General features: G+C 38.2%; 1 protein-coding gene across 1 annotated transcript in view; it reads left to right on the forward strand.

The window, feature by feature from the left end:
• Positions 1 to 301: 301 nt before the first annotated feature.
• SDR42E2 (short chain dehydrogenase/reductase family 42E, member 2) overlaps positions 302 to 25,576 on the forward strand; it is a 59,023-nt gene continuing 33,748 nt past the window's right edge. Inside the window, exons 1-7 of the mRNA XM_053694259.1 lie at positions 302 to 625; positions 1,877 to 1,972; positions 8,347 to 8,404; positions 8,718 to 8,836; positions 12,419 to 12,494; positions 18,767 to 18,849; positions 24,500 to 24,637. Coding sequence (XP_053550234.1) covers positions 302 to 625; positions 1,877 to 1,972; positions 8,347 to 8,404; positions 8,718 to 8,836; positions 12,419 to 12,494; positions 18,767 to 18,849; positions 24,500 to 24,637 — 894 coding nt within the window. The remainder of the gene's footprint in view (positions 626 to 1,876; positions 1,973 to 8,346; positions 8,405 to 8,717; positions 8,837 to 12,418; positions 12,495 to 18,766; positions 18,850 to 24,499; positions 24,638 to 25,576) is intronic.

The raw sequence follows: 25,576 nt of genomic DNA on the forward strand, positions 1-25,576 counted from the left end.
ATACAAATAGCAAAAGCAATGCAGATAAGTTAAATATACTCAATGCATTTCAAGTGGTGTGTGTCTGGACTGCTCTAAAATAGAAAAGTGCTGCAAACAAAGTGCTAGTTAGGAAATGCTTATAAAATATTTCTTAGAAGATCGTTTGCAATGTGCTTAATTGCTTATATATACTTTGCTTGTAAAATAATATCCCCTTGACTGCTTTGGGCATTGCCCTTATAAACAGAATGTTATATTTTTGTTGTTGCTGCTGTTGCAGGATAAACACTAGCTGAACGCCTGGATTACAGTTGGTACCATGAGAGAAAAAGAGGTTATGCACCCTATGGAAGACGTGAGAGGCAAGTTTGAAATAGAAGATTTATCTTCTGAATGTCTGAAGAATGGAACTAATTTCAGGTCTAATGGGGCAGTGCCACACCAGAGCCAGCCATCAGCCTGCTCCCCAGGAACATACCCAGGATTACTGGATTCAGGAATAAAAAAGGTTTTGGTCACAGGAGGTGGAGGATATGTTGGCCACAATCTGGGCTGTATTCTCACTCAATCAGGAATTTCTGTTGTGCTCTTTGACACAAAACCATCTGAGTGGGAGACCCCCAAAGGAGCGACATTTTTCCAGGTAAGATATATATTAGCTAAAATCCTAAACCTTAAAGGGATGGTAAATGCCAAAAATATTATTGTTTAAAAAAATTGATAATCCCTTTATTTACCATTCCCCAGTTTTGCACAACCAACACTGTTATAGAAATATACTTTTTACCTCTGTAATTACCTTGTATCTAAGTCTCTGCAAACTGCCTCCTAATCTCAGATCTTTTGACAGACTTGCATTTCAGGCAATTAGTGCTGACTCTTAAATAACTTCACGTACGTGAGCACAGTTTTATCTATATGAACACATGAACTAACACCCTCTAGCTGTGAAAAACTGTCATATGCATTCAGATAAGAGGGGAACTTCAAGGTCTTACACATTAGCATATGAGCCTACCTAGGTTAAGCTTTCAACAAAGAATACCAAAAAGCAAATTTGATGATAAAAGTAAACTAGAAAGTTGTTTAAAATTACATGCCCTATCTGATTCATGACAGTTTAATTTGGACTTTACTGTCCCTTTAAACATTTTTGTGATTATGTAACTCTTTTTATGCAATATTCATATTTAATAAAGGTTTTAACTATGTAGTTACTCTAAATAGTTCACATTCCAATGTTCTACACATAGCAGAGTATGTTCTAGAATTTCTAAATAGATATTCTTATATATATATATATATATATATATATATATTGTGCCAGTAAAGCATCATATATATAAATATATATATATATAGAGAGAGAGTAATGTTAATTTATGAATAAATAGAACATATTCTTGTACATGAATAACATTAGAATGTGAAACATTTATTTTTTCATGTTGGGTTAGCGCACTTGAGAATATGGGATCGGGTTTGCACGCGCATTTGGTGTTAGGTTTTTTTCCCCTTCTTTTTTTGCTTTATTGACTTCTATGAGGAACAGGTTATCGCATGCACGATAACCTAAATTCGTCTTTTTGCGTGTGTTGGGTTAGCACTAGATCGAAAACAGTTTACTTTCAACTCATAATATAAGCGCAACCCAACGCACGCAAATAACTTACTTCTAGCAGAGTTAACGCTCCACTTGTAAACTAACCTTAAATGGGATGCATAATCTGGTGTTAGATTACAAAACAAATCTGTTTTATTTTTCAGAAGTGCTTATTAATCCAAATATGTTGTGACAATCAATTTACCAATGACATCAATCACAGCTATATGCACAGGATGACAATTCAGAGAGATTTATTAATAATCCTTTGATTTGTTTTTAATATTACAGGGCGACATACGGAATTATGATTCTCTGTACAATGCTTGCCAAGACGTTGATTGCATTTTTCACTTGGCCTCATTCGGAATGTCTGGAAGTCAGCAAGTGAGTAATGTTACATTGTGGAGATTGTATTTAGATTATACAACGCAAAAACAGTGATTCTGTTGATATTAGTTTGAGTTCCTAAATTATTTTGGAATCCTATTCACTTTCATTAAACAATAATGACAATTAATTGAATCTTTCATATTTGTATAACCACAAATTAATTACTAAATTAGAAAACTGCAAACTAATAATTAGATCTAAATATCTCTTACAATATTTAACAAAAGAAAAATGTGAACTATCCTTTGTTGAACAATATTGCACTTTATTCTGTGTTTTTATGATATTCAAAATGATCAATTGTGACCCTTTTGAAGGATACCATCTGAATAATCACTTAAATTGTAGAGAGGTTGATTATAAGGAATTATAGGAGGTTAAAGAGGAAAATAAAAGAATGGCCAATAGTTATGGCAACCAGAACATATCCCAGCACTATGGCTTTAGGACCCAGCGGAATCCAATAAAAGTTTGCACAACACTATTTAAAGGCAGATATTGAGCTCACACTTCATCTTGAAAAAGCCAGAACACCTGGCTAAACAAGTCGATGGGAGTGTGACTTTCTATTGCACCAGAAGGAGACCGGAGAATTACCTGCGTACGTTCAGTACTAAAGTGCAGGAAAGACTTCAAGTAAGAACCTTCTAAGGAATAACTTGCGCAAGTATATATATAAAAAAGACTACAGCTTGAGGTGTCTGCCCTTACGTTTACGGGCACAGAGGATCCAGACGGGGACTCAGGTCATAGGGCAATTGACCTCCCGGAACTCCCCCACCTGAGAGGCTGCCGGAAATACGGAGTAAGTAGATGCGGCAAGCGCTGGGGAATAAGGCAGAACGCTGCAAATAAGGCTAGCTGGATTCATCTTCAAATAAGGGTAAGAACATTTATACTAATAACCTAATAACTAAATGGAATATTCAGTGAACTGACTTAAAATTACAAACATTCCTGTTCATTTACAAACGTGAATACCGCTGTCATCTGATATTTGCCATTATTACTCCACTACACAGCTAATATCGCTGCATATGGGATTATAATCTGAAAATAACTGCATGATATATATCCCTAACGGCATCATTGTAAGGATTGACTTTTATCTGATACATTGTATCACCGCTCATATAACTTAAGTAACAGTTTTTGTGGTTTAACCCTTGGTATACTTTAGAAAAGTCTCCACTCAGAAAACCTACTATTTTTAGTGCTAATCAAAATAACTTGAATTTATGAATCAGTGTTGCAACACTTAGGTATCTTATAATTTTTATTGTATATTTTACATGCTCATTTTATAGCACTGAGATTTGTGCTTCTGTATTAATAGGGTTACATTTGTAATAAATTGTTGTTTATTTATGTTTTACATCTCGTCACTAGTTCTTTAGTGATTTCAACATTTACAAGACCTTTATATGTTTTACACCTGTCGCTAATTATCTAATCTGATGTGATTTCAACATCTACAAGCCTTTAACTCTCTAAATACACACCAATATAATAGTAAGATATCACTTTATCCATAGTACTTTTAACCCCTAGTGCTATTTCTAGCGCCTCATTTCCACCTCCCCATCTCCTTCTTCATAATGCCACCCGGCTTCTTCATAATGCCACCCGGCTTCTTCATAATGCCACCCGGCTTCTTCATAATGCCACCCGGCTACTTCATAATGGCACCCATCTACTTCATAATGAAACCTGCCTACTTCATAATGACACCCGGCTTCTTCATAATGACACCCACCTACTTCACAATGCCACCCGGCTACTTCATAATGCCACCCAGCTACTTTGTAATGCCACCTGGCTACTTCATAATGCTATCCGGCTACTTTATTATGCCACCCAGCTGCTTCTTAATGCCACCCAGCTTCTTCATAATGCCACCCAGCTTCTTCATAATGCCACCCGCCTACTTCATAATGCCACCCGCCTACTTCATAATGCCACCCGGATACTTCATAATGCCATCCCGCTACTTCATAATGCCACCCGACTACTTCATAATGCCATCCCGCTACTTCATAATGCCACCCGACTACTTCATAATGCCACCCGACTACTTCATAATGCCACCCAGCTACTTCATAATGCCACCCGACTACTTCATAATGCCACCCAGCTACTTCATAATGCCACCCTGCGCCTTCATAATGGCACCCATCTACTTCATAATGAAACCTGCCTACTTCATAATGACACCCACCTACTTCACAATGCCACCCGGCTACTTCATAATGCCACCCAGCTACTTTGTAATGCCACCTGGCTACTTCATAATGCTATCCGGCTACTTTATTATGCCACCCAGCTACTTCATAATGCCACCCGGCTTCTTCATAATGCCACCCGGCTTCTTCATAATGCCACCCGGCTTCTTCATAATGCCACCCGGCTTCTTCATAATGCCACCCAGCTACTTCATAATGCCACCCATCTACTTCATAATGAAACCTGCCTACTTCACAATGCCACCCGGCTACTTCATAATGCCACCCAGCTACTTTGTAATGCCACCTGGTTACTTCATAATGCTATCCGGCTACTTTATTATGTCACCCAGCTGCTTCTTAATGCCACCCAGCTACTTCATAATGCCACCCGCCTACTTCATAATGCCACCCGCCTACTTCATAATGCCACCCGCCTACTTCATAATGCCACCCGGATACTTCATAATGCCATCCCGCTACTTCATAATGCTACCCAGCTACTTCATAATGCCATCCCGGCTTCTTCATAATGCCACCCGGCTTCTTCATAATGCCACCCGGCTACTTCATAATGCCACCCTGCGCCTTCATAATGGCACCCATCTACTTCATAATGAAACCTGCCTACTTCATAATGACACCCGGCTTCTTCATAATGACACCCACCTACTTCACAATGCCACCCGGCTACTTTGTAATGCCACCTGGCTACTTCATAATGCTATCCGGCTACTTCATAATGCCACCCAGCTGCTTCTTAATGCCACCCAGCTACTTCATAATGCCACCCGCCTACTTCATAATGCCACCCGCCTACTTCATAATGCCACCCGGATACTTTGTAATGCCACCTGGCTACTTCATAATGCTATCCGGCTACTTCATAATGCCACCCAGCTGCTTCTTAATGCCACCCAGCTACTTCATAATGCCACCCGCCTACTTCATAATGCCACCCACCTACTTTGTAATGCCACCTGGCTACTTTGTAATGCCACCTGGCTACTTCATAATGCTATCCGGCTACTTCATAATGCCACCCAGCTGCTTCTTAATGCCACCCAGCTACTTCATAATGCCACCCGCCTACTTCATAATGCCACCCGCCTACTTCATAATGCCACCCGGATACTTCATAATGCCATCCCGCTACTTCATAATGCTACCCAGCTACTTCATAATGCCACCAGGCTACTTCATAATGCCATCCCGCTACTTTATAATGCCACCCGGCTTACAAATTTTTCTTTCTTTATTTGGTGAATTTGGTATTTTGAAGACAATCAAATGGTAGTTCACAGATACCTAGATTAGAGTTTTGTGTTACGGTTTTAGTGCTAAAAAAGTGGCCATTTCAGCGTAAAAACCATAACGCAGCCATTACGAGTCGTGTCGGTATAGCTATACTGCAAGCATTTTAGCCTGTAATGCAACGTCAATCCCGCACTCAAAAAAAATGACGTTTTTGCGTGGGATTTCCATAGCGCCAGTATTACAGGTTGTGCGGTGAGACTAAAATGCTTGCATTGCAGCCTATACCGGCACAATCCGTTCCTCTATCTGAGACCAGTAGTTATGAGTTTTGTGCAACAAAACTGTTACACAAAACTCATAACTAAAATGTTACAAAGTACACTAACACCCATAAACTACCTATTAACCCCTATTTCGCTGCCCTCCCGCATCGTAAACTCTATAATAAAGTTATTAACCCCTAATCTGCCGCTCCTGTCATCACCACCACTAAATAAAGTTATTAACCCCTAAACCTCTGGCCTCCCACATCACCATCCACTAAATAAACCTCATAACCCCTAAACCACCAGCCCCCACATCGCAAAAAACTAAATTAAACTATAAACCCCTAAACCTAACAACCCCCTAACTTTAAATTAAAATTACAATATCCCTATCTTAAAATAAATAAAAACTTACCTGTGAAATTAACTAACAATTAACCTAACAACTGTTCTACTAAAAGTAAAAAAACTACCAATTAAAAAAACAAAATTACACATTTAAAAAACCTAACACTTAAAAAAAAAATCTAAAATGACAAAAAATACTACATTACAAAAAATAGCAAACACTAAATTAAAAAAAAAATAACAAACGAAATTATAAAATAATTCAATTATTAAATTAAATAACAATTACACCTAAAAATAACCCCCCCCAAATAAAAAAAAAATCCCTAGCCTACAATAAACTACCAATAGCCCTTAAAAAGGCCTTTTGTAGGGCATTGCCCTAAAGAAATCACCATTTTACCTGAAAAAATATAGAAAGACCCCCCAACAGTAAAACCCACCACCCAACCAACCCCCCAAAATGAAAAACTTTTAAAAAAAAGCCCAAACCCTAATCTAAAAAAAAAACATCCAAAAAAAGTAAAAAAAAAACTAACACTAACCCCGACGATCCACTTACAGTTTGTGAAGTCCGGACATCCAGGTGGCGAGAAGTCTTCATCCAGGCGGCGAGGTCTTCATCCATACAGGTGGCATCTTCTATCTTTACCACGGCGGCGTCTTCTATCTTCATCCCGGCGGCGCAGAGCGGATCCATCCTTCAAGACATCCGGCGCAAAGCATCCTCTTCATACGGTCGCCGCCGTACACTGAATCTTCAATGCAAGGGAGCCTTTTTAAAATGGCGTCCCTTGCATTCCTATTGGCTGATTTGATTTTGTAAATTCAAATCAGCCAATTGGATGAGAGGTACTGAAATTCTATTGACTGATTTGAATAGCCAATAGAATTTAAGTAGCTCTCATCCTCCCCGCCAGATGTCTTGAAGGATGGACCCGCTCCGTGCCACCGGATGGGTGTTTTTTAGATTAGGGTTTGGGCTTTTTTAAAAGAGCTAAATGCCCTTTTAAGGGCAATGCCCATACAAATTCCCTTTTTTAGGGCAATGGATCGCTTAGGTTTTTGTTAGAGTTAGGTTTTTTTATTTTGGGGGGTTGGTTGGGTGGTAAGTTTTACTGTTGGGGGTCTTTGTATTTTTTTTTCAGGTAAAAGAGATGATTTCTTTAGGGCAATGCACTTTTAAGGGCTATTAGTAGTTTATTGTAGGCTAGGGTTTTTTTTTTATTTTGGGAGGGCTTTTTTATTTTTATAGGGCTATTATATAAGGTGTAATTGTTTTTATTTCGGAAAATTTTGTTAGTTATTTTTTGTAATTTAGTATTTTTTATTTTTTGTAATTCTAGATTTAATTTTTTTTAGTAGTGTTAGTTTTTTTTTTATGTGTAATTTAGTTTTTTTAATTGGTAGTTATTTTCATTTCAGTATAATAGTTATGTTAGGTTAATTGTTAGTTTAAACTTAGGTTTTTTTCATTTCACAGGTAAGTTTTTATTTATTTTAAGATAGGGATATTGTCATTTTAATATAAAGTTAGGGGGTGATAGGGTTAGGGGTTAATAGTTTTTTTTAGTGACGGTGATGTGGGAGGCCAGAGGTTTAGGGGTTAATAACTTTAGTGGCAACAGTGTTGGGGAAGTGATGGAATAGGGGTTAATAGCTTTATTATAGTGTTGGTGATGTTGGCGTGCAGGGGAATAGGGGTTAATAACTCTATTATAGAGGCAGCGATGTTGAGGAGTGGCGGAATAGGGGGTTAATAACTTTTATTAGTGGCGGTGATGTCGGAAATGGCAGATTAGGGGTTAATAACTCTATTTAGGTGTCGGCGATGTCGAGGAAAACAGATTAGGGGTGTTTAAACTTGGGGTTTATGTTAGGGTGTTAGGTGTAAATGTAACTTTTTTTTTCCCCATAGTTATCAATGGGGTTGCATTACAGCAATCGCCATTCCGCGCTTCAGGTGTTAGTTTTTTTTCCTAACACCTTCTCCCATTGATGTCTATGGGGAAAGCGTGCATGAGCACGTCAAAGCAGCCCTATGATTTTGTGCGGTATGGAGCTTACCGCCACCATATCGCACGCACAAGGCGGCTTTTTAGAAACTTGTAATGGCAGCACTATGGAGGGTGAAATACCGCAACTTTTGCTGCGTTCGTTTCGCACCCTCTATAGCGCAAAACTTGTAATCTAGGTGAGAGTCAGGAGCTCCAGGTGTGAATGCAAAAGACGTTGAAACCTTTTAATCTGTTGTTGTTTTGTTTGTTTTTTAAAGCTCCAGAAAGAATTAATCGAGTCTATTAACATAGGAGGAACTAAAGTGGTTATTAATGGTACGTATATTGATTTTTGTGTATAATTACCTATTTTATTTTAATGAAATATACATCAAAACACAACATATGGCACATTAAATATGTCACATAGCTACTGTCCCTTTAACAATTGTATCCAGTCTGAAAAAGTACATATCTATCACTGATATCTTTATCTTACAGAAATGTATTGTGTATAAGGAAATGTAATCACTAGCGTAGCTAACAGGCGTTCTATATATGGTGGTAGATTCAACTCACTCGCACATATAAATCTCTTGTTATCAGGACTGTCTGTGTGTAATAATGTGTTTCCTCTTGTGCTGTGCAGTTTGTTGTAGCAGGAATATCCCAAGACTAATTTATACAAGTACAGTAAACGTGGTATTCGGTGGCATCCCAATTAAAGATGGCGACGAGGAAACAACAACCTACTTTCCACTTGATAAGGTATTTTCTCATTAGATTAAAGCGACACTAAACCCAAATTTTTTCTTTCATGATTCAGATAGACAAGCAATTTTAAGCAACTTTCTAATTGACTCCTATTATCAATGTTTCTTGGTATCGTTATTTGAAAAAGCAGGAATGTAAAGCTTAGGAGCCAACACCTGGGTAGAGCTTGCTCATTGGTATCTAAATATAGCCACCAATCAGCAAGTGCTATCCAGGATGCTGAATAAAAAATGGGCCAGCTCCTAAATTTATATTCCTGCTTTTTAAAATAAAGATACCAAGAGAACAAAGAAAAATTTATAATAAGAGTAAATTAGAAAGTTGCTTAAAATTGCATGCTCTATCTGAATCATAAAAGAAAAAAACATGGGTTTAGTTTTCCTTTAACTTTTGCATAAACTATATTATTTTTTTATTTAATATAAGTGTAATAAACAGATAAATTGCTTGCTATAAGAATGGTGTTATTGCTTTGTTTAAATGTTACACGTGGGATATACAGAATTAATTATCCTGTTACTTTCTGTGCTAGAAAATACTTTGACATTTTTATTATTTCATTTGCTTTGTATTACAATTCAGTTATACCAATGGACTTAAGTCATATTTTCCATAATTCATATATATCACATTGCAGCTGGGAATTATGGATTCTTATAGAAACTAGTGATGTGCATTTGGATTCCTTCATTAGTATCCGAAGGTGGGAGAATATGGGCACTTGTGTCATTTGACTCTTTTCTTCTTGTGAAAGTTCAACAAACTAAAATCTGTGCAAATCCAGATCTTAGTGTTTTAAACTTTCCCAAGAAGAAATTTGGCTCCAAAAAGAGCCAAATGCCACGAGCGGCGGCTTTCTTCCGCATTGGGATCCTTACGAAGGATAAATCTCTAATTGAAACCAATGTTTCTTTCATCTGAGTGGGTCTGGGTAAGTTAGACGAAAGCAAGCAACAGAAAAGAAGAAGCCAGGTAGCCAATACAGTCCAAAATGTATTCAGCTGGGAGACATCCAACAATAAAGTAAAACTCCTGCTATCTTGTCAGTGCAGTGAATATGTACGTTTGTCTGTACACGCATGTATATTTGTACACGTTACATCTGTCAGTACTTCTTGTCAGTGCAGTGAATATGTACGTTTGTCTGTACACGCATGTATATTTGTACACGTTACATCTGTCAGTACTTCTTGTCAGTGCAGTGAATATGTACGTTTGTCTGTACACGCATGTATATTTGTACACATGTTACATCTGTCAGTACTTCTTGTCAGTGCAGTGAATATGTACGTTTGTCTGTACACGCATGTATATTTGTACACACGTTACATCTGTCAGTACTTCTTGTCAGTGCAGTGAATATGTACGTTTGTCTGTACACGCATGTATATTTGTACACACGTTACATCTGTCAGTACTTCTTGTCAGTGCAGTGAATATGTACGTTTGTCTGTACACGCATGTATATTTGTACACGTTACATCTGTCAGTACTTCTTGTCAGTGCAGTGAATATGTACGTTTGTCTGTACACGCATGTATATTTGTACACATGTGACATCTGTCAGTACTTCTTGTCAGTGCAGTGAATATGTACGTTTGTCTGTACACGCATGTATATTTGTACATGTTACATCTGTCAGTACTTCTTGTCAGTGCAGTGAATATGTACGTTTGTCTGTACACGCATGTATATTTGTACACGTTACATCTGTCAGTACTTCTTGTCAGTGCAGTGAATATGTACGTTTGTCTGTACACGCATGTATATTTGTACACGTTACATCTGTCAGTACTTCTTGTCAGTGCAGTGAATATGTACGTTTGTCTGTACACGCATGTATATTTGTACACGTTACATCTGTCAGTACTTCTTGTCAGTGCAGTGAATATGTACGTTTGTCTGTACACGCATGTATATTTGTACACGTTACATCTGTCAGTACTTCTTGTCAGTGCAGTGAATATGTACGTTTGTCTGTACACGCATGTATATTTGTACACGTTACATCTGTCAGTACTTCTTGTCAGTGCAGTGAATATGTACGTTTGTCTGTACACGCATGTATATTTGTACACGTTACATCTGTCAGTACTTCTTGTCAGTGCAGTGAATATGTACGTTTGTCTGTACACGCATGTATATTTGTACACATGTGACATCTGTCAGTACTTCTTGTCAGTGCAGTGAATATGTACGTTTGTCTGTACACGCATGTATATTTGTACACATGTGACATCTGTCAGTACTTCTTGTCAGTGCAGTGAATATGCACGTTTGTCTGTACACGCATGTAAATTTGTACACGTTACATCTGTCAGTACTTCTTGTCAGTGCAGTGAATATGTACGTTTGTCTGTACACGCATGTATATTTGTACACATGTGACATCTGTCAGTACTTCTTGTCAGTGCAGTGAATATGTACGTTTGTCTGTACACGCATGTATATTTGTACACATGTTACATCTGTCAGTACTTCTTGTCAGTGCAGTGAATATGTACGTTTGTCTGTACACGCATGTATATTTGTACACGTTACATCTGTCAGTACTTCTTGTCAGTGCAGTGAATATGTACGTTTGTCTGTACACGCATGTATATTTGTACACACGCTACATCTGTCAGTACTTCTTGTCAGTGCAGTGAATATGTACGTTTGTCTGTACACGCATGTATATTTGTACACGTTACATCTGTCAGTACTTCTTGTCAGTGCAGTGAATATGTACGTTTGTCTGTACACGCATGTATATTTGTACACACGCTACATCTGTCAGTACTTCTTGTCAGTGCAGTGAATATGTACGTTTGTCTGTACACGCATGTATATTTGTACACGTTACATCTGTCAGTACTTCTTGTCAGTGCAGTGAATATGTACGTTTGTCTGTACACGCATGTATATTTGTACACACGCTACATCTGTCAGTACTTCTTGTCAGTGCAGTGAATATGTACGTTTGTCTGTACACGCATGTATATTTGTACACGTTACATCTGTCAGTACTTCTGGTCAGTGCAGTGAATATGCACGTTTGTCTGTACACGCATGTATATTTGTACACGTTACATCTGTCAGTACTTCTTGTCAGTGCAGTGAATATGCACGTTTGTCTGTACACGCATGTATATTTGTACACGTTACATCTGTCAGTACTTCTTGTCAGTGCAGTGAATATGTACGTTTGTCTGTACACGTTACATCTGTCAGTACTTCTTGTCAGTGCAGTGAATATGTACGTGTGTCTGTACACGCATGTATATTTGTACACACGTTACATCTGTCAGTACTTCTTGTCAGTGCAGTGAATATGTACGTTTGTCTGTACACGCATGTATATTTGTACACACGTTACAGCTGTCAGTACTTCTTGTCAGTGCAGTGAATATGCATGTTTGTCTGTACATGAAATGTAATAACAGTAAAATAATACACAAATGCCAGCGTTTTAACTCTTAGACTAAAGCAGGGAAATTATAAACATATATTATGTAAAAGTGTCACTTTTTGATATTTTTATTCCCTTGGTGCCTTCTCAATACATAAACAATACAAATCCCTTTTTTTTTCCAGCACATCAGCCATTATTCCAGGTCAAAGGCGATTGCTGATCAGATGGTCTTGGCAGCTAATGGAACCGCACTTAACGGTACGTTATGCTTATGGATAGGGAATCTACATACTATCGGCTAGATTAGTTTTGCATAAGGGTAAAAAAGCAGCATTAACAGGTCCTAACGCTGCTTTTTTACGCCCGCTGGTATTACGAGTCTTGAAGGTTTAGGGTCACCGCACACTTTTTTGGCCTTACCGCAAAACGACTTACGTAAACTTCGTAAAGTCTTTTTTTCTATGGGACTTCCATAGCGCCGGTATTACGAGTCTGTCCTGGGAGGCCAAAAAGTTAGCGGTACACCCTATCCTGTAAAGAGTCCTAACGCATTTTAATGTCAGTAGTTAAGAGTTTTATGGTACAACCCCGTAACATAAAACTCATAACTAAAGTGCTAAAAAGTACACTAACATCCATAAACTACCTATTAACCCTTAAACCTAGGCCCTCCCGCATCGCAAACACTAATATAAAAATTATTAACCCCTAATTTGCCGCTCCAGACACCGCCGCCACCTACATTATATTTATGAACCCCTAATCTACTGCCCCCAACATCGCCGCCACCTACATTATATTTATTAGCCCCTATTCTGCTGCCCCCAATGTCGCCGCAACCTACCTACACTTAATAACCCCTAATCTGCCGTCCCCAATGTCGCCGCCACTATAATAAACATATTAACCCCTAAACCGCCGCACTCCCGCCTTGCAAACACTAGTTAAATATTATTAACCCCTAATCTGCCGTCCCTAACATCGCCGCCTCTATACTAAATGTATTAACCCCTAAACCTAAGCCTAACACCCCCTAAATTAAATATAATTTAAATAAATATAAATAAAATTAGTATCATTACCTAAATTATTCCTATTTAAAACTAAATACTTACCTTTAAAATAAACCCTAAGCTAGCTACAATATAACTAATAGTTACCTTGTATCTAGCTTAGGGTTTATTTTTATTTTACAGGCAAGTTTGTATTTATTTTAACTAGGTAGAATAGTTATTAAATAGTTATTAACTATTTAATAACTACCTAGCTAAAATAAATACAAATTTACCTGTAAAATAAAACCTAACCTAAGTTACAATAACATCTAACACTACACTATAATTAAATAAATTAACTAAATTAAATACAATTACCTAAATTAAATTAGCTAAAGTACAAAACCCCCCCACTAAATTACAGAAAATAATAAACAAATTACAAGATATTTAAACTAATTACACCTAATCTAATAGCCCTATCAAAATAAAAAAGCCCCCCCAAAATAAAAAAAACCCTAGCCTAAACTTCCAATAGCCCTTAAAAGGGCCTTTTGCGGGGCATTGCCCCAAAGAAATCAGCTCTTTTACCTGTAAAAAAATACAAACAACCCCCCCAACAGGAAAACCCACCACCCACACAACCAACCCCCCAAATAAAATACTATCTAAAAAAAGCTAAGCTCCCCATTGCCCTGAAAAGGGCATTTGGATGGGCATTGCCCTTAAAAGAGCAGTTTTTGCGGCCCAAACCCTATTCTAAAAAAATAAAACCCACCCAATACACCCTTAAAAAACCTAACACTAACCCCCTGAAGATCGACTTACTGTTCTGAAGATCCGACATCCATCCTCAAGGAAGCGGCAGAAGTCTTCATCCAACCGGGCCAAGGTCCTCAACGAAGCCGGGAGAAGTCTTCATCCAAGCCTGGTGAAGTGGTCCTCCAGAAGTGCAGAAGTCTTCATCCAGACGGCATCTTCTATCTTCATCCATCTGACGCGGAGCGGCTCCATCTTCAGGACATCAGACGCGGAGCATCCTCTTCAAACAACGGCTTCTTACTGAATAACGGTTCCTTTAAGTGACGTCATCCAAGATGGCGTCCCTTAGATTCCGATTGGCTGATAGAATTCTATCAGCCAATCGGAATTAAGGTTGAAAAAATCCTATTGGCTGATGCAATAAGCCAATAGAATTGAAGTTCAATCCTATTGGCTGGTCCAATCAGCCAATAGGATTGAGCTCGCATTCTATTGGCTGTTCCAATCAGCCAATAGCTGATTGCGTTAGCCAATAGGATTTTTTCTACCATAATTCCGATTGGCTGATAGAATTCTTTATAACCAATTTTGCTTTGTTCTCTTTGTATTCTAAGTTGAAAGCTAAACCTAGGAGGTTCATATGCTAATTTCTTAGACCTTGAAGGCTGCCTCTAATCTAAAAGCATTTTGACAGTTTTCACCACTACCGCCATCAACCCACAACGCAATATACCTTAATAAACTATTAACCCCTAATCCGCCATTCACCCGTATCACAAAGAACCTATTAAAACTATTAACCCCTAAACCGCCATCCCCCACAAACGCAATAAACTTAATTAACCTATTAACCCCTAATCCGCCAAACCCACACAACTCAATAATCCTATTAAAATTATTAACCCCTAAACCGCCAAACCCACACAACGCAATAATCCTATTAAAACTATTAACCCCTAAACCGCCAAATCCACACAACGCAAATAACTAATTACTAAGCCCTTACTAAGTACCTATTTGGGGAGTTAGATTTAGGTTTTTTTTTTAGATTAGGGTTTTAATGGGCACTCTTAAAAGAGCTGAATGCCCTTTTAAGGGCAATGCCCATACAAATCCCCCTTTAGGGGCAATGGGTAGCTTAGGTTTTTTTTAGTGTTAGTTTTTTTTTATTTTGGGGGGTTTGGTGGGTGGGGGTTTTTGTTAAGGGGAACTTAGTATTTTTTTAACAAAAAGAGCTGTTTAATTTAGGGCAATGCCCTACAAAGGGCCCTTTTAAGGGCTATTTGTAGTTTAGCATTAGATAAGGGGGTGTTTTTATTAGGTTTAATTTTTTATTTTTGTTTATTATTTTCTGTAATGTTCGATTTTTTTTTATTTTTGTAATCTTAGATTAATTTAATCTTAGTTTTTTTATTTTTAAGTAATGTTAGATTTTTTTTACCTTAATTGTTTGTAACTTAGTATTTTTTAATTTAGGGGGTCTTAGGTTAGGGGGCTTAGTAATTTAATTAGTTATTTGCATTGTGTGGGTTTGGCGGTTTAGGGTTTAATAGTTTTAATAGGATTATTGCGTTGTGTGGGTTTGGCGGATTAGAGGTTAATAGATTTATAAGGTTTGTTGAGATGTGAGTTAATGGCGGATTAGGGGTTAATAGTTTTAATAGGGACTTTGCGATGTGGGTTAATGGCGGATTAGGGGTTAATACTTTTACTAGGTAGATTGCGATGTGGGTGAATGGCAGATTAGGGGTTAATACATTTATTAGGTAGATTGCTATGTATGTGATGGCGGAGTAGGGGTTAATAGTTTAATTAGGCTTATTAGTTGCAATGTGGGTTTGATGGCGGATATAGGGGTTTTATGGGTCAGGTTTATTTTTGGGACCGGGTTAGACTTTTACTGGAGATTTTACTTTATTTATTTTTTTTTCTTAGGCGCCGGCAGTTTTTAAAGTGCCGTAAGTCACTGGCGACTCAAGAAATTTGTATTTACGCTTATTTCTGGACATCGCTATTTTATCTAATTTACGGCACTTTATAAACTGCCAGTGCCGTATATGTGATACCCAGATGTGCGAGGTGAAATAACGGGAGGCGCAGGTTTCAGGAGGCGCAGGTTTCAGCACTTGCGCTGAAGCCTGCACCGTATATGTAATCTCGCCCTAAAAGTCTTTAAAATAAATATTTATATTTTTACCTAAATGGTCCCTGCGTTAGAAACATCAAATTTTTAAAACAATTTAATATAAAAAAAAAAAAAATGTAACTTCCTTTGTTATTTTGGTTATCGTGTGATAATTATACTATAAAGAATCTGTATCGTATGATCACATATGGATTAGAGAGATTTGTCTCTCTGGTGAGGCCTTTGAAATCATAATGAATCCAGGCCCCTGTGTCAAATTATCAGAAATATCTCAAACGTTATTGTAGTTATATGGCTACAGTGCCAACAATTTATACCCTGACCCAGCTACTTTTGTGTCCCTAATCGCCACTTGTTCTTTAGCTAATCGCCCTTTTTAGCTTAAAGGGACATAAAACAAGTTGGGATAGAGACAATTAACCCTTTCTTTTTAGTTTCTGAATTGTAAAGCTCTAACTCCCCCCACACATTTCCTTCTATGGCTGTATCTATATTTTATTGTTGTTTTGGTAGAATACAAAAGTGAATAGGGATTATCTGCTGGAGCCTGCCTAGAAGCTGTGAACTCACTTGAAATACAATGCCTGTGTCTAAACACTGATAAGGGGGGGTGGAGTTAGCTGCTCCAGACAGCACAGCTTTGTAACTAATTTTCCTTATTTTTGAAAATGATTTTAAAATACTTGCCAGCATTTTATAAACAATTTTTTTATGCAAACTATTTTTACTTTATTAGCCCTTTTAGGATATGCACAGATCTCAACCTGTTTTATGGCACTTTAAGGTTCTGTTTCCGTCACATAATATGTTTCTTTAAAATAATTTATTGCAACATCCCAGACATTTCCATAGTCCAGGAGCCATTGCAGCTCTTAAGTTTCTGAGCGTGGCGATAAGGTTAAAAAGCCAGTGTATAACAAATAAACGTAAAACGCAACATGAAACCCGGTGCCCAGGTGAAGCTGGGATATATTTAGCTGGGTACGTGTCTTAGCAAGCGCTTTCTTCACCTGATACCTGTAAGGACACGTAACACAGACAGTGTCCCCGGAGCATTGGCTCCATGTCTCATGTATATCACCTGTGATCTGAGTCTCCTAACCATCCCAAGACAAGGTTATAGTACAGTCAGGAACCTGTCTGGAGCACACGGGGGCTGATTTCACATTATAGATTCGTTTGTGCCTTGAAGGGAATTTAAAATATTTTTTATTTTTTTTGTTGCATCATAAAAGAGGGCATTATAGAATGTGTTACAGATTTGTATTGTTTTGTATAATTAATGTTGTTTTCACACACAAAAAAAAAGTTTTTATGCTTGTGGGGTGTGTCCCTTTTAACCAATACAACTGTGGGAGTTGTCCATATCAGCAAATGAGCTTCTATCCCACAGGTCAGTATTCCACAAAAATGTACTTTGTTTCAAAATCATAATAAACAGCTTAAAGGGACAGTAAACAATAAAACTTCCTTCAGTTTATTATGCACTGTCCCCTTGTAAAAAAAAAAAAAAGCTGCACTGGGTTGGATAGAGGAGAAAATATAGTGAGAGCTAAGTATAAAGTAAGAATATAAACTTTTTTTATTTCAATTAGGAAGTGCATTTACTTAAAGGGGCAGTCTACATCAGACTGTTAATAAAATAGATAATCCCTTTATTACTCATTCCCCAGTTCTGCATAACCAACACAGTTATATTAATGTACTTTTTACCTCTGTGATTACCTTGTATCTAAGCCTCTGCAAACTGCCCACTTATCTCAGTTCTTTTGACAGACTTGCATTTTAGCCAATCAGTGCTGACTCCTAGGTAACTCCACATGCGTGAGCACAATGTTATCTATATAGCACACATTAACTAACGCCCTCTAGTTGTGAAAAACTGTCAAAATGAATTCAGATAAGAGGCAGCCTTCAAGGGCTAACAAATTAGCATATGATCATACCTAGATTTAGCTTTTAACTAAGAATACCAAGAGAACAAAGCAAAATTGATGATAAAGGTAAATTGGAAAGTTATTTAAAATTGCCCTATTTGAATCATGAAAGTTTATTTTGACTAGACTGTCCCTTTAAATGAAAAGTTACTTTCACTTCTAAAGAGATTTAGCTCCTGTTCAGTAAAAAGATGTTAAACAAATAATAAAACTAAAGCAATGCTCTACTGAGAGATATCTGAAAGTATCTTGTGAGCCAAAGACAAAAGGCATATGTGTATAGCCACCAATCACACGCTAGTTCCCAGTAGAAGACTACCTAGGTATGCTTTTTAGCAAATGATACCAAGATAATGAATTACATTTGATAATAGAATTAAACTGAAAAGTCATTCAAAATTGCCTTCTCTATCTGAACCATATTTAATTTAGGCTTTCATGCCCATTTTACCTCTATGAGCGGGTTAAACACATAGCAAGCAAGGGACATATAAAAATAATATGCAGTAATAAATGAGAACAGTTTAGCTTTTCTAAATATGCCTAAAATGAGAACTGAATAAAAATAAATACAATATATGAATAAATAAACCCAGGAATACTCAAAGACCTATACTAGAGATGAAGGGAAGTGTTACCCTCTTTGCATCTATAATTACTATAATATTATCTTTGTATCTTCATTCCCAGGAGGTGGCAAGCTGCATACGTGCGTACTACGATCCTCTGCTATTTATGGACAAGATGAGCGTCGCCATTTTCCTAGAATAATAGTATGTATTGCCTGTATCAAAAGTGTAATTAACCCTTGCAGCCGCTATAGCACATTTTATAGTAGTGTGTTCTCTATTGTAATAACCTTGGTGTATTTGTAAATTCACAAATCTCACTGAACTAAAAAAAAAATTGTCACTGCAAACCCACATCTGTATTGTGCCTAGTAAAATGTACCACAACAAATTGCTTAAGCTACATAAAACACTTTAAAATTGTAATCAATGGCGGACTGATAGGTCAGGCAAATTGGACATGGACCGAGGGTCACCCAGTGGCGTTGCCTGTCCCTGGAGTGGTGGCAGTATCCCTGGTGCGGGGCCCTGTGCCTGGATCCGAGGATCTGTTGCTCTGGGGGCCCTGGAAATTGGGATCTGGCCCTAGAGGTTGGATGCTCTGTCCCTTGCCCTAGAGGTTGAGGTTCCTGTCCTGGATGTTGGAGGCCCTGGTGGGGTTGGGGCAGGAAGGCAGTGGGGTGAGCGAGGAGCATAGGATGGTAGGGTATTGGGGGTGGGTGGGGAGTCTTTATGGAACCCTTCACTAATTTTTACCCAGGGTCCCTGGTTGGTCTCTGTCCATCCCTGATTGTAATATAAATTATTATACAATATACAATTTAAAGGGACGGTAAAGTCAAAATTAAACTTTCATGATTCGGAAATAGAATTCAATTTTTTAAACCACTTTCTAATTTACTTCCTTCGTTTTCTTGGTATCTCTTATAGAAGAGTAAAACTAGGTAGGCTCATAAGAGCTCAGGAGTGTGAAGGTGACTTTAGTACTCTATGGCAGCAGTGTTTTGCAACATTATTTGTAGCTTTTTTATTCAATGTTGCAAAACACTGCTGCTATAGAGTACTAAAGACATGTGCACACTCCTCAGCCTACCTAGTTTTATTTTTCAATAAGTGATACCAAGAGAACGAACAAATTTGATAATAGAAGTAAACTGGAAAATTGTTTAAAATGAAATGCTCTATCTGAATCAGGAAAGTTTAATTTTGACTTTACTGTCCCTTTAAGTATGCTTAGTATATAAAATAAAATGTTGTAATATAAATATATTTATTCCCCCTACACTTTCCTGTATTTTAAACTACGACAATTGTTTTTTCAATTTCTGCAGATGAACAAGGCTCTCTCTGCTATATTCTACACGGTCATTGTTTGATCAGTGTAGTAGCTCATTTATTTCTGGCCTCAGATAAAATAAACAGCTTTTAAAAGGGGTACAGCAAAGAAATAACAGTTGCAAGCTGTGTCTACTTTAGTAACTGGAATATATCTCCTAATAAGGCAAGTTAGAGGGATTTTGGCTATTGAAAAACAATAACAGGAAACATGGTGTTAATATATAAAAATAGTTTTCAGACATAGGGCTAGATTACGTTTAACCAAGTGCCACATGAGTTATATATGAATATTTCACATTCCAACGTTCTTCACATATAATAATATGTTCTATGTATTCTTAAATAAATATTTCTATATATATTTATATTTTTACAGTATGTTTAATAATTTTAAATAATATGTTCTATCTGAATGCTGAAAAACATTTTTGGATTACGCGTTTCTTTAAATGAATTCTATATACATGTTGTGATTATGAATATTTACATAAAGATTTGTGTTGCATTAAGGTACCGGCCACTGTATGGCTACAAGCCATTCAAACCACTTTCTAACCTTCTGCCATCTTGCTATATTGTTCCTTTATTTTACATAAAAATCTCACCACTTTATAAATAATACCTATTAAAGGGATGCTGAACTGTATTCTTTCTGTATTAGAAATATCTGGTTTTGCTCATTGAAACCACAATTGTTCTCAAGAACATACCCTTTAATTGGGCTGAGCCTGCAGAAGATCCCCCTTATCTCTTTATACACAAAGGTCACTACTTAGGTACTGAAATTGTCATCACCGGGCTGGTTTCATGAAGCAAAACTAGCTATATCAATTGTAATATACTTAAAAGGAACAATTACAATAAACTTAAAGAAACAGTTTCCAATCAATGTAATACACTTTAGCTGATATAACAAGTTGTTTGGAATAGATGAAGTGGACAAATTACAGCACAGTGTATATACATATAATACATATTAGTATTGGTAGCAGTTTTAGTATTTGGGGTCTGGACTGGTAAAGGCAGGGACATTCTGAAACTGAAACAAAATTCCATCATGTATATGATATATAAATATGACCCTGCTCCATATCAGTGGTATACTCTTTTTGTGTGAATAGCACAGTTAAACTATCAGGAAGTGCATGTTTGTGCACTACTTGTCACTAGGGATTACTCCTACAGACCTTTTGGTGGCATGTACTACATGCATAAAAAGAACAGCTTTTTGTTGTTATAGGTACAAAAGAAGCTGTAATATAATGACTAGAGGTGCCCTCTTACTTAATCACATGTAGGTGACAGGGCATGTGTGGTAGGTGAGGTCACACAGTGGGTCTAGCTTAGGCATCACCCTTGACCTCATCATATATATTTTTTCACAGATGAGAAGCGATTGTATCCCTTTGGCTGCCAGTAACACACACACAAATGTTTTATTCCTCTTCTGCTTTTAGTTACACACACACAAAGCAGTGATTTGACCGCAAACAGCATACATAGAGCAATGTTTTTACAACCCATACAGCAGAGATTTCACCCTTGTGGCTATATATAACACACAGAGCACTGTACCCCAGTTTCTGTATATAACACACAGAGCACTGCGCCCCAGTAGCTGTATATAACACACAGAGCACTGCACCCCAGTAGCTGTATATAACACACAGAACACTGTACCCCAGTAGCTATATATATAACACACAGAGCACTGCGCCCCAGTAGCTGTATATAACACACAGAGCACTGCACCCCAGTTTCTGTATATAATACACAGAGCACTGCGCCTCAGTAGCTGTATATAACACACAGAGCACTGTACCCCAGTAGCTATATATAACACACAGAGCACTGCGCCCCAGTAGCTGTATATAAAACACAGAGCACTGCGCCCCAGTAGCTGTATATAACACACAGAGCACTGCACCCCAGTGACTGTATATAAAACACAAAGCACTGCACCCCAGTGACTGTATATAAAACACAGAGCACTGTACCCCAGTTTCTGTATATAACAAACAGAGCACTGCACCCCAGTAGCTATATATAACACACAGAGGCTGTATATAAAACACAGAGCACTACACCCCAGTGGCTGTATATAACACACAGAGCACTGCACCCCAGTGGCTGTATATAACACACAGAGCACTGTACCCCAGTGGCTGTATATAACACACAGAGCACTGCACCCCAGTGGCTGTATATAACACACAGAGCACTGTACCCCAGTGGCTGTATATAACACACAGAGCACTGTACCCCAGTGGCTGTTTATAACACACAGAGCACTGTACCCCAGTTTCTGTATATAACACACAGAGCACTGCGCCCAGTAGCTGTATATAACACACAGAGCAATGCGCCCCAGTAGCTGTATATAACACACAGAGCACTGCGCCCCAGTAGCTGTATATAACACACAGAGCACTGCACCCCAGTGACTGTATATAAAACACAGAGCACTGCACCCCAGTGACTGTATATAAAACACAGAGCACTGTACCCCAGTTTCTGTATATAACAAACAGAGCACTGCACCCCAGTAGCTATATATAACACACAGAGGCTGTATATAAAACACAGAGCACTACACCCCAGTGGCTGTATATAACACACAGAGCACTGCACCCAAGTGGCTGTATATAACACACAGAGCACTGCACCCCAGTGGCTGTATATAACACACAGAGCACTGTACCCCAGTGGCTGTATATAACACACAGAGCACTGTACCCCAGTGTCTGTTTATAACACACAGAACACTGCACCCCAGTGGCTTTATATAACACACAGAGCACTGTATCCCAGTGGCTGTATATAACACACAGATCACTGTACCCCAGTTTCTGTATATAACACACAGATCACTGTACTCCAATAGCTGTATATAACACACAGAGCACTGTACCCCAGTAGCTATATATAACACACAGAGCACTGCACCCCAGTGGCTGTATATAACACACAGAGCACTGCACCCCATTAGCTATATATAACACACAGAGCACTGTAGCCCAGTAGCTATATGTAACACACAGAGCACTATACCCAAGTGCCTTTATATAACCCACGGAACACTGTACCCCAGTAGCTATATATAACACACAGAGCACTGCACCCCAGTGGCTGTATATAACACACAGAGCACTGCACCCCAGTAGCTATATATAACACACAGAGCACTATACCCAAGTGGCTTTATATAACACACGGAACACTGTACCCCAGTAGCTATATATAACACACAGAGCACTGTACCCAAGTGGCTGTATATAACACACAGAGCACTGTACCCCGGTGGTTGTATATAACACACAGAGCACTGTACCCCAGTGGCTGTATATAACACACAGAGAACTGTACCCCAATGGCTATATATATATATATATATATATATATATATATATATAATATATATATATATATATATATATATAATCACTGTATATAAACTGATCTCCTTATTTTCCCCACTTCTCCCAAAATATTTACCCCTATCTTTCTATAACTGTTGATGATAATAATATCATTACCCCAAACCGCATGCCTGAGGTCTTGTGTTCACACTTAACTCAGATCTTCTTTCACTCCTCACAGCTAGTCTTTGACCAATACCTGGTGTTTCCACCTTACAAACATCTCCAAAATGTGACACTTCCTCCTTTATAATCCACAATGAATGCCTCTGCCAGGCTGCTCTTCCTTACTCCTCCTTACACGTCGCTCCTCGTCTGCTGCACCTCTCTGCAAATACCTTCACTGGCTTCCTGTAGCCTCCAGAATTAAACACAAAATCCTGACACAAACATTCAAGGCTCTCAATAACACTGCTCTCTCTAACTCTCAGACCTTGTCTCCAGATACTCTCCCTCCCGTCTCCTTCACTCTGCTCATGATCTCCTACTCTCCTCCTCTCTTGTTACCTCCTCACATTTCCATCTACAGGACTTCTCCAGACTGGCTGCCATCTTATGGAACTCTCTGCCTCGCTCCACAAGACTCTCCCCTAGTTTTGAGAGTTTCAAGCACTCCTTAAAGACTCTACTGTTCAGGGATAAATACAATATTTGCTAACCTTTTTCTTAACTCAGTTTCTCTCCTCCTTTTGTCATCCACTTGATCCTCCTTAGCATGTAGCCTACAAGCCCAGTTGGTTTACAACAGCGAAACTCTTGGCAGGGCTCTACCATTTTGCCTCCTATAAATGCTACCTTCATATAAGACGTATATTTATAGCGCTGCGGAAACTGTTTGCTCTTTACAAATAACTGTCACTACTAATAATACATGTGCGGTGTCACCTCTTTATGGCTCTTATTTGCGTTGTATAGAGGCACTGGAGACCTTTAAATGTAGCTGCCACGCAGGGTCTTTATAAAAACTGGATCTTTTTTTACTCTACAGACTCCTGAAATACTGAACAGCTGACAACCTTATTAATGACTGATATAAAAACATAGGAATTTAAATACCAGTGTTTTAAATCTAATTTTCTGTTTATATGTAACCTTAGGCAAATGTGAAGAGGAGTCTTGTGTTCTTCAAGTTTGGGAGCAAAGACGCCAAGATGAACTGGGTTCATTTGTCCAATCTTATAGAAGCCCAAATCTTAGCAGCAGAAGCATTGACTCCCTATAAGGCACATGTAGCGGTAAGTGTGAACAGTCAGCATATACCATCAATAAATACAAGAGACATGAGCAGATAGATCCATAGCAATGGTTATTTTCTGTGGCCTGTGCCAGTACTTATAGTCAAATAAAACTCTGAGTAGTACCATTACATACAGTAGAATTATATCATCAACAAATCCACAATAACAACACAATACAATACCACTTATTCTCAATGTCAAATGAGCAGCAGATTTTTTTTTTTCTGACAAATTTCAAAATTTGCTTACATTTCCTACCCCCTATATAATGTGACAGCTATCAGCCAATCACAAAATGCACATGCGTATATAATATAAACTCTTGCACATGCTCAGTAGGAGCTGGAAAAAGACTGTGAATAATTTGATAGCATATTGTAAAGTTGTTGTTGTTTTTAAAGGGACAGTCTACTTAAAAATGTTTGTTGTTTAATAAAATAGATAATCCCTTTGTGACGACTCCGTCTACCCCGACTGGGTAGCTCCGCCAAAAGGGTTCTTCCTGTACCTGGAACCTGTAGCTTTAGAGTGGAGAAAGTTATTTTAGCAAGAGCACACCTTAATAACCAGACAAGAGCAGTATTAAGATGAAACATAAACAGACTTTATTGGGAAAAAACACACAGCCTATATACACATTCTCATCTTGATAAGAGTCTTATCTATTCCCATTATCTCCCGCCATTCCCATGCTTCCAGACATACTGGCGCCTCCGGGGGAGCCATAGTTCCATAGAAACCCCACAATATCCAGGTTGCGGGTTCGGGGGATTCCTGGGGAGCGGCGGCCATGCCAGGGTGTTGTTGGAGAGCCCTCGGCTGCCAGATTCCACAGTCCAAAAAGCAACATGATTAGTTACTGGGGACTGGTGCGGCAGCCTGGCAAAGTTATTGAGGTGGAGGTGTTCCTGGGTGGGCTCTCCCTCAGCAATCACC

The sequence above is a fragment of the Bombina bombina genome, chromosome 11 (assembly GCF_027579735.1).
Source record: "Bombina bombina isolate aBomBom1 chromosome 11, aBomBom1.pri, whole genome shotgun sequence".
In the NCBI taxonomy this organism is placed as follows: domain Eukaryota; kingdom Metazoa; phylum Chordata; class Amphibia; order Anura; family Bombinatoridae; genus Bombina; species Bombina bombina.